Genomic DNA, 13,342 nt, shown 5'->3' on the forward strand with positions numbered 1-13,342 from the left:
AGACTCACCAGTCTATAATTTCCTGGATTATCCCTTTTTCATTTCTTGAACAGAGGAGTCAAGCTACATTTTATCCACTTACCCTCTCCTGGCCAGCTGTGTCCCAGATCAGAAACTTGTGCAACTCGCTTTGATACTGTACCGACTTTGTCATAAAGGAAGCCCTAAATACAAGCCAGAAATCATAAGTTACACAACATTCAGGAGTAGGACAGTATGCATCCTCAAAATACATCTTTAAAAAAACTTTGAGCTGCTCACCCTATTGTGGGATTGATGTTTGGGTCAAAGCTGTCTTCTACAAACCTCCAAACGATGCTGGATTTGCCAACACCCGTGTCCTGGATATACATTGAAAGAAAAAAAAATGGTCAGGTTATATCCTTTCAGTACTCCTTACTGTGATGAACAAATTGGGAGACAGAAATAAAAATATTTCAAATCAAATAATTCCAATTACTTCCAAAAGATGGGCTGACCAAAGCTGCATAATTCCATTCTAAAACGGATTTCCTTGGCACTGCATTTATTTTCCTCTAAAAAGGTGGAAGCGGGGTTCTTACCCTAAACACATTAGTGAATTAGGTGACACAGCATGATGGGGCAGCATGGTGGCACAGTGGTTCTGCCTCAGCACCAGGGACCGGGTTCAATTCTGGCCTCGGGTGACTGCCTGTGTGGAGCTTGCAGGTTCTCCCCATGTCTGTGTGGATTTCTTCCAGGTGCTCCAGTTTCCTTCCACAGTCCAAAGATGTGTGGGTTAGGTGGAATGGCTATGGTAAATCACGCCTTAGTTTCAGAGGGACAAGTAGGGTAAAATACTTGGGGTTAAGGGATAGGGTCCGGGTGGCTTCGTGGTTGGTGCAGACTCAATGGGCCAAATGGCCTCCTTCTGCACTGTAGGAATTCTATGATTCTATGACAATCTGACAGCTTAGTGGTTTTCCAGACTTCATAAGCAGGATTTGAATGAACAAACTTTCAGTGATTAATTTTAAAAACTTTTAGTGACACAATTCTGGAGGTTCAGTTACCTTATTCATTCAATGCCCATTCAAGTGCATTTTCTAACAACTGATGGGTGATTTTCCTTCCATTCACCCCCAATGGAAAGCTCTTTTTGTTGCTCCAGTCAAGATCAGGAAAAATACCTGGGTGTAATAGAGCTTCCACCCACAAACACCTTGGTCATCACATAGTAATTCAACAGTTTGTGGTCTAATGTTGCTAATTGGTTTAAACACATCTCAGATTGGTATTATGTCCAATGGCAAGATTATCACAGGTCAAAATGATCAGTCTCTGCACACCCAGACACGTTGAACACCCATACTCCAATTAATCTGCAGATGTGTCAAAACCAGAGCCTTACTAAACCTAGAAAGATTTCCACAGGTTCATGAGACCGGAAAGATAGAGATAATATATTGTCCATCATGTCTAGAAAGTAGCGTGCACACATCACACCTCTGAAGCATATATTACACCACATATGTTGCTAAAGGAATCAGGAAACCAGCTGGTAAACATACAAATGAGTGAGATGCATCAGGATTCATTAGGGCACCATTCCAAACGGGATTGATTGTTTATAAAATTCAATTTATTAACACAGCATTATATACTGCTGGTGGGTATTATCATTGCCAGCTGTCTCACACAGCCATATAGAAAGATCTTTCTTCTTTTGCAAGACATGGACATTGCTGGCTCAGCAATATTTATTATCCATCCCTAATTGGGGTGGAGAGTCTCTTCTTGAACCGCTGCAGTCCATATGGTGTCAGTGCTCCCTTAGTGCTGTTAGGAAGAATTCCAGGATTTTGACTCAGTGACAGTGAAGGAACAGCAATATAGCACCAACTCAGGATGGCGTGGGAGTTGGAGGAGAACTTGCAGGTGGTAGTGTTTCCACGTACCTACTCATTTTGTCCTTCCAGGTGGTAGAGATTGAGAGTTTAAAAAGGTGCTGTTGTAGGTGCTTGGGTGAGTTTCTAATATCTTGTATATATGGTACACACTGCTGCCACTGTGGGCAGTGATAGAGGGAGTGAATGATTAATTTGGTGGCTGGGATTTCAATCAAGTCGACAGCTTTGTCCTGGATGGTGTTGAGTTTCTTGAGTATTGTTGCAGTTGCACTCACCAAGGCAAGTGTATCCGACTCCTGATTTGTACTTTGTAGATGGTGGACAGGCTTTGGCGTGTCAGGTGTTGAGTTACTCTCTGAAGAATTCCCAGCTTCCGACCTGCTCATGCAGCTACAGTATTTATATCTCTCGTCAGATTTTGGTCAAAGGAAATCCCCAGGATTTTTTTTGTTTTAATAATGTTTTTATTGAGAATTTGCAACTTTATATTCAGTACAAAACACAACAAATTCCCAGGATTCAGCACAGTATATAACAGTACAAAGATAGGCCAGGTAGTTAACAGTGAGTTTGAGTGTCTTGGGCTACAAGAAGATATAGATGGGATGGTCAAATGGGCAGATAAGTGGTATATGCAATTTAACCCTGAAAAACGTGCGTTGATATTCTTTGGAAGGAGTAATTTGACAAGGAAGTATTCAATGTACATGATACTAGGAGGTTCTATGGAATAAAGGGATCTTGGCGTGTTTGTCAATGGAGCTTTAAAGATGGAAGGGGGCGTTAGTAAGGTGATGAAAAAGGCATACGAGACAGTTGCCTTTATCAATCGATAAATTGCCGGATCATCGACACGGATGCCATCATCTCACGTGAGAACACCATCCACCAGGCACACGGTACATACTCTTGCGACTCGGCCAACATTGTCTACCTGATATGCTGCAGGAAAGGATGTCCCGAGGCATGGTACATTGGGGAGACCATGCAGACGCTACGACAACGGATGAATGAAACCACTCGACAATCACCAGGCAAGAGTGTTCTCTTCCTGTCGGGGAACACTTCAGTAGTCACGGGCATTCTGCCTCTGATCTTCGGGTAAGCGTTCTCCAAGGTGGCCTTCACGACAACGCAGAATCACCGAGCAAAAACTGATAACCAAGTTCCGTACATGAGGATGGCCTCAACCGGGATATTGGGTTCATGTCACACTATCTGTAACTCCCACGACTTGCAAAATCTGACTGTCCTGGAGACAATTCACACCTCTTTAACCTATGCTTAACCCTCTCTCCACTCGCATTGTTTGCACCGACAAAGACTTGATTACCTGCAAGATTCGCATTCCAACCATTATCTTGTAAATTGAGCCTGTGTCTGCCTTGTTTGTGAATACAACTCTTCACTCATCTGAAGGAGGAGTGGCACTCCGAAAGCTTGTACTATCAAATAAACCTGTTGGACTTTAACCTGGTGTTGTGAGACTTCTTACTTTATCAATCGAGGCATAGATGAAAAAAGGGTAGTCAAGTTGGAGTTGTATAGAACTTTAGTGAGGCCACAACTAGAATACTGGGTGCAGTTTTGGTCACCACATTAAATCGGAAGAATGCGATTACACAGGAGGGGGTGCAGAGGAAATTCACCAGGATGCTGCCTGGAACGGAACATTTAAATTATAAAGAGAAGTTGGATAGGCTTGGGTTGCTTTTGTTGGGGCAGAGACTTGAGGGGTGACCTGATCGAGGTGTACGAGATTATGAGGGGCATGGATAAGGAGTAGCTGTTCCCCTCATTAAAGGTTAGTTATGAGGGGAGGATGTGAGGAAAAACGATTTTACCCAGAGGATGGTGACAGTCTGGAATATGCTGCCTGGGAGGGTGGTGGAGGTGGGTTGCCTCCCATCCTTTAAAAAGTACCTGGATGAGCACTTGGCACATCTAAGGCTATGGGTCCAGTAAATGGGATTAAGCGAGATTCAGGTGTTTCTCATGTGTCAGTGCAGACTCGATTGGCCGAAGGGCCTCTTCCACACTGTATGATTCTATGATTATCATTTCACATATACACATGGAGAAGACCAGCAAAGATCAATACAAATAACTCTTGGTACTACACCAATCCATAAGCCTCTTGCCATATACTTTTAGTTCAATTGATTCTTGAATTTAGCCTTTTTAAAAAAAAATTCTGTGCTGACTATAAGAACATAAGAACTAGGAGGAGGAGTAGGCCATCTGGCCCCTCGAGCCTGCTCCGCCATTCAATAAGATCATGGCTGATCTTTTTGTGGACTCAGCTCCACTTACCTGCCCGCTCACCATAACCCTCAATTCCTTTACTGTTCAAAAATTTATCTATCCTTGCCTTAAAAACATTTAATGAGGTAGCCTCAACTGCTTCACTGGGCAGGGAATTCCACAACCCTGTGTGTGAAGAAGTTCCTCCTCAACTCAGTCCTAAATCTGCTTCCCCTTATTTTGAGGCTATGCCCCCTAGTTCTAGTTTCACCCGCCAGTGGAAATAACTTCCCTGCTTCTATCTTATCTATTCCCTTCATAATCTACATGTTTCTATAAGATCTCCCCTCATTCTTCTGAATTCGAATGAGTATAGCCCCAGTCTACTCAGTTTCTCCTCATAAGCCAACCCTCTCAACTCTGGAATCAACCTAGTGAATCTCCTCTGCACCTCTCCAGTGCCAGTATATCCTTTCTCAAGTAAGGAGACCAAAACTGTACACAGTACTCCAGGTGTGGCCTCACCAGCATCTTATACAGCTGTAACATAATCTCGCTGTTTTTAAACGCCATCCCTCTAGCAATGAAGGACAAAATTCCATTTGCCTTATTAATTACCTGATGCACCTGCAAACCAACTCCTTGAGATTCCTGCACAAGGACACCCAGGTCCCTCTGCACAGCAGCATGTTGCAATTTTTTTACCATTTAAATAATAGACTATGTACTGTTAATTTGTATGTTAAATGCATATACAGATCTGTGACCTTTTGGATTGAGGAAATAAGAACTTAATGGCTTTATGTTCATTGCAGGAAGCTTAAATTTGTAGCTGATTAAAATCACAAATAAATGAGGCAGATTTTACAATCTTGCCATCTTCAGGAAGCGCAAGAGAACATTTTATGCTGCTGCAAACCATATTGAGCTGCTGATTCTTCGATTGCATGCATTTGTTTGCTTCTGTGTATATATGTTTGAAGCAAGAAAGATTGGCTACATTCTTTCCAGGAGTTCAGGAGAACTGCTTTGGAGGAATGAAACAGAAGCTGTTTTAATAACATTAATTTTATATCTGTTTTAAGGATTTGGAGATGTTCTTGGAACTGTTTTTATGCAGTCTTTGAATCATGTAACCAATTAAATCTAGATTGGGGTTTTTCTGCAGGATTGAAATCATAATCTAGCACTGAGCTATTGAAGACATTTGAATGTAAATGTATTTTCTTTAATTAAAAAAAAAAGTTGATTTATTAACATAAAAGCAACATATGGTGTTAGAAATACTGAAATGAAACAAAGTAAAATTGTAGAATCATGATTGAGGGAATAAACATTTTGGCGATAAAAGCAAATGCAACCTCCATTTCGTCTTGAGCTGCCTGCAATCCTTGCAAAAATTAGAAAAACAGCATTCAAAATTTAGTGGCAGTTGTTGGTACATGGAGGAGAGAGAGATTTGAGATTTCTCTTTCTAAATATTGCAAGAAGCACTGGTATTTATACTAATTACGATTTGAGGAAGCAGGGACTCTGGTTTTGTGTGGTTCTAGTTCTTGGCTGACTTCCCACCTTCCATAAAACTGAGCTCATTGAAAACTCTGCACATAATTTTAACCCACATCAGATCCTGTACACTCAGCCGCCTTTTGCTCACTGACTAGTTTAGCTTCCAGTCCCCAAATATAGAAAACACACCTGTCTATTTGCATCTCCCTGTCTCTGTAATCTGCTCCTACCTTGCTATCTTCTCAGAATTCTATCTACCTCCATTTCTGGATCTCCATTCCACCACTGGTGGCTGTGCCTTAGAGTCATCCAGACTTGAAATATTAGCTCTGTTCTCTCTCCACAGATGCTGTCAGACCTGCTGAGATTTTTCAGCATTTTTTGTTTTTGCCTCAGCTTTACTATTCCCTTCCTAAATGTTTCCTCCAAGGCCCTCATTCAAACCTGTTTCTTTGATGAGGCGTTTAGTTACCCCTGATATCCAGCTCAATCTTTTGCCTGATTGCACTCCTGTGAAGCACATAGGGACATTTCCGAATAAAAAACCACAAAATAAATGCAAGTTGAAAGTCATTTACCCCATTTAATCCTTCTCGATGATCTTAAGCATTGTGGTATTAGGCCTCCCTGTGAAGGGAACAATGATCCAAGAATGATCAACAACTGGGTAACAATGATCAAAAGCATCAACAGGCTTCAGTTCAATAGTCAAAGTACTGCAGACAATTTAAATGTTAGTTTCAGAGTTCAGGAGGACTAAATACGTTAAAAAGGAGAGGATCTGTTGATTCAGGTTAACTGCAGTACACATGAAAAATTGAGTATATTTTAAAGTTACGTATATGGGCAGGAAACTGCATAGGTCTCAGATTTATAAAGAAGTTCATGGTAAATTGAAACCCCAATTGTATCACAATGATATTCAGACAAAATAACTGTACACATTGGGCACAGAAATCCAAAATTAAAGATAAATGCAAGATTCAATTAAGTTAAAAGGACATGGGCAAGAATTTTGTGGATTGGTGTAGTGCCAACACAGCTGAATGCACTGGATACTGCAAAGGCTATGGGCACAGAATATTTTGGCAATTGTGCTGAAGACACGCGCTCCAGAACTAACCATGTCCCTAGCCAAGCTATTCCAGTTTGGCTACAGTACTGGTATCTACCCAGCAATGTGGGGAACTGTCCAAGGATGTCTCGTCCACAAAAAGAATAAAAACACCTGACAGATTTGTCAAACATGATTTTCCATTCATGAAACTATGTTGAATATCTGATCACGGGATAGAGGAGGATGTAAAAGGGGTGGGGGAGTTGCACTACTGGTTAAGGAGGAGATCACAGCTGTACTGCGGGAGGACACCACGGAGGGCTCATGTAGCGAGGCAATATGGGTAGAGCTCAGGAATAGGAAGGTTGTAGTCACAATGTTGGGGGTTTACTATAGGCCAACCAACTGCCAGCAGGAGATAGAGGAACAGATATGTAGGCAGATTTTGGCAAGGTGTAAAAGTAACAGGGTTGTTGTGGTGGGAGATTTTAAACTTCCCCTATATTGACTGGAACTCACTTAGTGCTGGGGGTGTGGATGGGGCAGAGTTTGTAAGGAGCATCCAGGAGGGATTCTTGAAACAGTATGGAGACAGTCCAACTAGGAAAGGGGTCATACTGGACCTGGTATTGGGGAATGAGGAGGAATGAGCCCAGCCAGATGGTCGATCTTTCAGTAGGGGAGCAGTTCGGGAACAGTGACCACAATTCAGTAAGCTTTAAGGTACTGATAGATAAAGATAAGTGTAGTCCTCAAGTTAAGGTGCCAAATTGGGGCAAGGCTAATTGCAACAATATTAGGCAGGAACTGAAGAATGTAGATTGGGGGCAGATGTTTGAGGGCAAATCAACACCTGGCATGTGGGAGGCTTTCAAGTGCAAGTTGATAGGGATTCAGGACCGGCACATTCCTGTAAGGATGAAGGATAAGTACGGCAAGTTTTGGGAACCTTGGATAACGATATATATTGTGAACCCAGTCAAAGAGAAAAAGGAAGCATTTGTCAAAGCTAGGAAGCTGGGAACACACTAAGCAAGTGTGGAATACAAGTAAAAAGAAACTTAAGCAAGGAGTAAGGAGGCCGAAAAGGGGTCACGAAAAAGCATTGGCCAGCAGGATTAAGGAAAATCCCAAGGCTTTTTATACAATATATAAAAAGCAAGAGCGTAGCCAGGGAGAGGGTTGGCTCACTCAAGGACAAGGGAGGGAATCTATGTGTGGAGCCAGAGGAAATGGGCGAGATATTAAATGAGTACTTTGCATCAGTATTCATCAAAGAGAAGGACTTGGTGGATGAAGAGTCTGGGAAAGGGTGTGTAGATAGTTTGAGTCATGTTGAGATCAAAAAGGTAGTGGTATTGGGGTTCTTGAAAAACATTAAGGTAGACAAGTCTCCAGGGCCTGATGGGATATACCCCAGAATCCTGAGAGAGGCAAGGGAGGAAATTGCTGGGGCCTCGAGAGAAATCTTTGTATCCTCACTGGCTACAGGGGAGGTCATGATGTGGGGATGCCGGCGTTGGACTGGGGTGAACACAGTAAGAGTTTTAACAACACCAGGTTAAAGTCCAACAGGTTTATTTGGTAGCAAAGACCATTAGCTTTCGGAGCGCTGCTCCTTCGTCAGATGGAGTGGAAATCTGCTCTCAAACAGGGCACAGACACAAAATCAAGTTACAGAATATGGATTAGAATGCGAATCCCTACAGCCAACCAGATCTTAAAGATACAGACAATGTGGGTGGAGGGAGCATTAAGCACAGGTTAAAGAGATGTGTATTGTCTCCAGACAGGATAGCCCGCAAGTCTAGGAGGCAAGCTGTGGGGTTACTGGTCATGTGACATAAATCCAACATCCCGGTTTAGGCCGTCCTCATGTGTGCGGAACTTGGCTATCAGTTTCTGCTCAGCGACTCTGCGCTGTCGTGTGTCGTGAAGGCCGCCTTGGAGAACGCTTACCTGAAGATCCGAGGCTGAATGCCCGTGACTGCTGAAGTGCTCCCCCACAGGAAGAGAACAGTCTTGCCTGGTGATTGTCGAGCGGTGCTCATTCATTCGTTGTTGTAGCATCTGCATGGTTTCCCCAATGTACCATGCCTCGGGACATCCTTTCCTGCAGCGTATCAGGTAAACAACGTTGGCCGAGTTGCAAGAGTAGGTACCGTGTACCTGGTAGATGGCGTTCTCAGGTGAGATGATGGCATCCATGTCAATGATCCAGCACGTCTTGCAGAGGTTGCTGTGGCAGGGTTGTATGGTGTCGTGGTCACTGTTCTCCTGAAGGCTGGGTAGTTTGCTGCGGACAATGGTCTGTTTGAGGTTGCGCGGTTGTTTGAAGGCAAGAAGTGGGGGTGTGGGGGTGGCCTTGGCGAGATGTTCGTCTTCATCAATGACATGTTGAAGGCTCCGGAGGAGATGCCGTAGCTTCTCCGCTCCAGGGAAGTACTGGACGATGAAGGGTACTCTGTCGAACACAATGAGACAGCCAATGAACCAGAACAGCTGACGGAGAGATCTGCAGTGCATCCGAAGAGGAAAGAGTCGAATTGGACTCCTCCAGAAGGCCGCTGCCCTCGACTTGACATGTATGCCCAAGCCATCAGGAGGTGCGGCAACACCAAATTCATCAGCCGCACTCACAAGACAGCCCCAAACATCACCCAAGCACAACGCAACGCCATCCGCACTCTCAAGACCAACCGCAACATTGTCATCAAACCAGCAGACAAAGGAGGGGCCATCGTCATACTGAACAGAATGGATTACTGCAAAGAAGTGTACCGACAACTGGACAACGAGGAACACTACAGACAGTTACCCACAGATCCGACCAAAGAACACACCTGTCAACTCAACACTCTGATCAAGATCTTTGATCCGGACCTTCAAAGCACCCTCCGTACGCTCATCCCACGTCTGCGTTGGGGATCTCTACTGCCTCCCAAAGATACACAAGGCAAACACACCCGGCCGTCCCATCGTATCGGGCAATGGGACCCTGTGCGAGAACCTCTCCGGCTATGTCAGGATCGCAACAGACACCTCCAGACGCTGAAAGATGCCTTCATAAGAACTTTATATGGCGCTCGACTCATCGATCAACAGTTCCGACGCGCCACAGCGAAAAACTGCACCGACCTCCTCAGAAGACAAACACGGGACACGGTGGACAGAGTACCCTTTGTCGTCCAGTACTTCCCCGGAGCGGAGAAGCTACGGCATCTCCTCCGGAGCCTTCAACATGTCATTGATGAAGACGAACATCTCGCCAAGGCCATCCCCACACCCCCACTTCTTGCCTTCAAACAACCACGCAACCTCAAACAGACCATTGTCCGCAGCAAACTACCCAGCCTTCAGGAGAACAGTGACCACGACACCACACAACCCTGCCACAGCAACCTCTGCAAGACGTGCCGGATCATCGACACGGATGCCATCATCTCACGCGAGAACACCATCTACCAGGTACACGGTACCTACTCTTGCAACTCGGCCAACATTGTCTACCTAATACGCTGCAGGAAAGGATGTCCCGAGGCATGGTACATTGGGGAAACCATGCAGACGCTACGACAATGGATGAATGAACACTGCTCGACAATCACCAGGCAAGACTGTTCTCTTCCTGTGGGGGAGCACTTCAGCAGTCACGGGCATTCAGCCTCGGATCTTCAGGTAAGCGTTCTCCAAGGCGACCTTCACGACACACGACAGCGCAGGGTCGCTGAGCAGAAACTGATAGCCAAGTTCCGCACACGAGGACGGCCTAAACCGGGATGTTGGATTTATGTCACATGATCAGTAACCCCCACAGCTTGCCTCCTGGACTTGCGGGCTATCCTGTCTGGAGATAATACGCATCTCTTTAACCTGTGCTTAATGCTCCCTCCACCCACATTGTCTGTATCTTTAAGATCTGGTTGGCTGTAGGGATTCGCATTCTAATCAGTATTCTGTAACTTGATTTTGTGTCTGTGCCCTGTTTGAGAGCACATTTCCACTCCATCTGACGAAGGAGCAGCGCTCCGAAAGCTAATGGTATTTGCTACCAAATAAACCTGTTGGACTTTAACCTGGTGCTGTTAAAACTATTACAGGGGAGGTCCCAGAGGATTGGAGAATAGCCAATGTTGTTCCTTTGTTTAAGAAGGGTAGCAAGAATAACCCAGGTAATTACAGACCGGTGAGCCTTACATCAGTGGTGGGGAAATTCTGGGAGAGGATTCTTCAAGACAGGATTTATTCCCACTTGGAAATAAGTGGATGTATTTGTGAGAGGCAACATGCATGGTTTTGTGAAGGGGGGGGGTCGTGTCTCACTAACATGATCGAGTTTTTCGAAGAAGTGACGATGATGATTGATGAGGCTAGGGCAGTGGATATTGTCTACATGGACTTCAGTAAGGCCTTTGACAAGGTCCCTCATAGCAGACTGGTGCAGAAGGTGAAGTCACATGGGATCAGAGGTGAGCTGGCAAAGAGGATACAAAATTGGCTTGGTCAAAGAAGACAAAGGGTAGCAGTGGAAGGGTGCGTTTCTGAATGGAGGGCTGTGACAAATGGCATTCCTCAGGGATCAGTGATGGGACCATTGCTGTTTGTAATATAAATAAATGATTTGGAGGAAAATGTAACTGGATTGATTCGTAAGTTTGCGGACGACAAAAAGGTTGGTGGATTTGCAGACAGCGATGAGGACCATCAGAAGGTCAAGGCGGCATACGGCATGTTTGCCTCCATCAGCCAGGGTATTGAGTTTAAAAATTGGCAAGTCATGTTGCAGCTTTATAGAACCTTAGTTAGGCCGCATTTGGAATAGTGTTCAATTCTGGTCACCACACTACCAGAAGGGTGGGGAGGCTTTGGAGAGGGTACAGAAAAGATTTACCAGGATGTTGCCTGGTATGGAGGGCATCAGCTATGAGGAGAGGTTGGAGAAACTTGGTTTATTTTCACTGGAACGACAGAGATTGAGGGGTGACCTGATAGAAGTCTACAAGATTATGAGAGGCGTGGACAGAGTGGATCGTCGGAAGCCTTTTCCCAGGGTGGAATTACTAGGGGGCATAGGTTTAAGGTGCGAGGGGCAAGGTTTAAAGGAGACGTACGAGGCAGATTTTTTTACACAGAGGGTGGTGCGTGCCTGAAACCTGTTGCTGGAGGAGGTAGTGGAAGTGGATATGGTAGTAGCTTTTAAGGTGCGTCTTGACAAATACATGAATGAGATGGGAATAGAGGGATATGGTCCCCGGAAGGGTAGGGGGCTTTAGTTAAGTTAGGTAGCATGGTCAGTGCAGGCTTGGAGGGCCGAAGGGCCTGTTCCTGTGCTGTCATTTTCTTTGTACAAATGGAGCATAAACACCATGATGGATTGGTTTTTCTGAGTAGCCTGTTTCTGCGTTGTATATTCTATGTAATTTTATGCCTAGAATATGAAAGTTCCCATCATAAGTAATTTGAGGTGCACAGTATAAATGCATTTAATCAGAAACACAATAAGAACATGGGGATGAAAGGAATACAAGGGTGGCTGAGGTTCGTTTGGAGCCTAACACCAGTATGGATTACTTGGTTGATTAACTTGTTCCTGTATAACGTAATATATTTCCATCATTGGAGGAGACAAACATATTTGGAATTTATTTAAGACAGCAAATTTTGTCTGCCAGTTACAGAGCGGACAAGTTCCAGGTCTGAGCTGCCTCATAACAAGATATGGAGCAACAGTTTCATTCTGTCGCACCAACATAGCTTCATTATGCTGCACAGACACAAATTTGGCTTTTGCACAACTGCAACTAGTGCACAGCTCTCGCTACACTTCCCAAAACTTGAAACAACTCTAAAGTGGTGTGTTGCGTCAACATCTGACCTGACTAAAGAGTTGCTAGTTTTTAAGATCAATCATCTGCAAAGCCATTCATTCATAAGAGGAGAAAAAAACTAAGTGCATTTTAAAACACTTTTACAGGGAAGCATGGCATAAATCATGAGATTGATTTTCTTGGAAAGTAACAGTATGATCAATGGCTCAGATAACCTTCAAGGACAGAGCACCATACTGTACAAAAGGATTTAAAGATCAAGGACAACTGCCCTGTAAATATTTGAGTCAAAAATGAAAGTATCACAAATCCACAGATCTGCTCTTAAAGAGATGGGACATGAATCTTGGCCTCTTCCTCGTGTCCAGTCAGTTTCATCATTAGTAACGCCCACTACAAGACATATATCCTATTCTACAGTCAATTCAGAGCTCAAAACCACAAAGCTATATTCTAAAAATATATGAGGTGCAACATTGCTAGCAATTGAGGGGTTTCGGCCAAGATTTAAACAACTTTTTAAAAAAAAAACCAAACACATTTTCTCCCTCCAGTTGAAAACACAAGTTGGTCACCACTACACACACATTTCTACTTGAAGCAATCACATTTTATCTCCCGCACTTGATTGTACCTTTATGTCACCTTGTTTTAGATCCCCATGCCATTGGAAATAGTCTACTCCTATTTATTCTGCCCAATCTTAAACACCTCAGAAAAACTTTATTTTAAGTCAGTGTATTTTCACAACCCAAACAGCATTCAAGTGAATCTTCAGTATACAACATCTCAATATCACTCCTGTATTCCAACTTTAGTCTTTCCAAGTTTAG

The 13,342-nt window shown here is 44.0% G+C and overlaps 1 protein-coding gene across 1 annotated transcript in view; it reads right to left on the reverse strand.

Annotated features, from left to right (window-relative positions):
* Positions 1 to 13,342, reverse strand: part of rab22a (RAB22A, member RAS oncogene family) — a 103,966-nt gene that overhangs the window by 46,486 nt on the left and 44,138 nt on the right. Inside the window, exons 2-3 of the mRNA XM_078236342.1 lie at positions 262 to 341; positions 83 to 164 (exon numbers count right to left, since the gene is read on the reverse strand). Coding sequence (XP_078092468.1) covers positions 83 to 164; positions 262 to 341 — 162 coding nt within the window. The remainder of the gene's footprint in view (positions 1 to 82; positions 165 to 261; positions 342 to 13,342) is intronic.

The sequence above is a fragment of the Mustelus asterias genome, chromosome 20 (assembly GCF_964213995.1).
Source record: "Mustelus asterias chromosome 20, sMusAst1.hap1.1, whole genome shotgun sequence".
NCBI classification, from domain to species: Eukaryota; Metazoa; Chordata; class Chondrichthyes; order Carcharhiniformes; family Triakidae; genus Mustelus; species Mustelus asterias.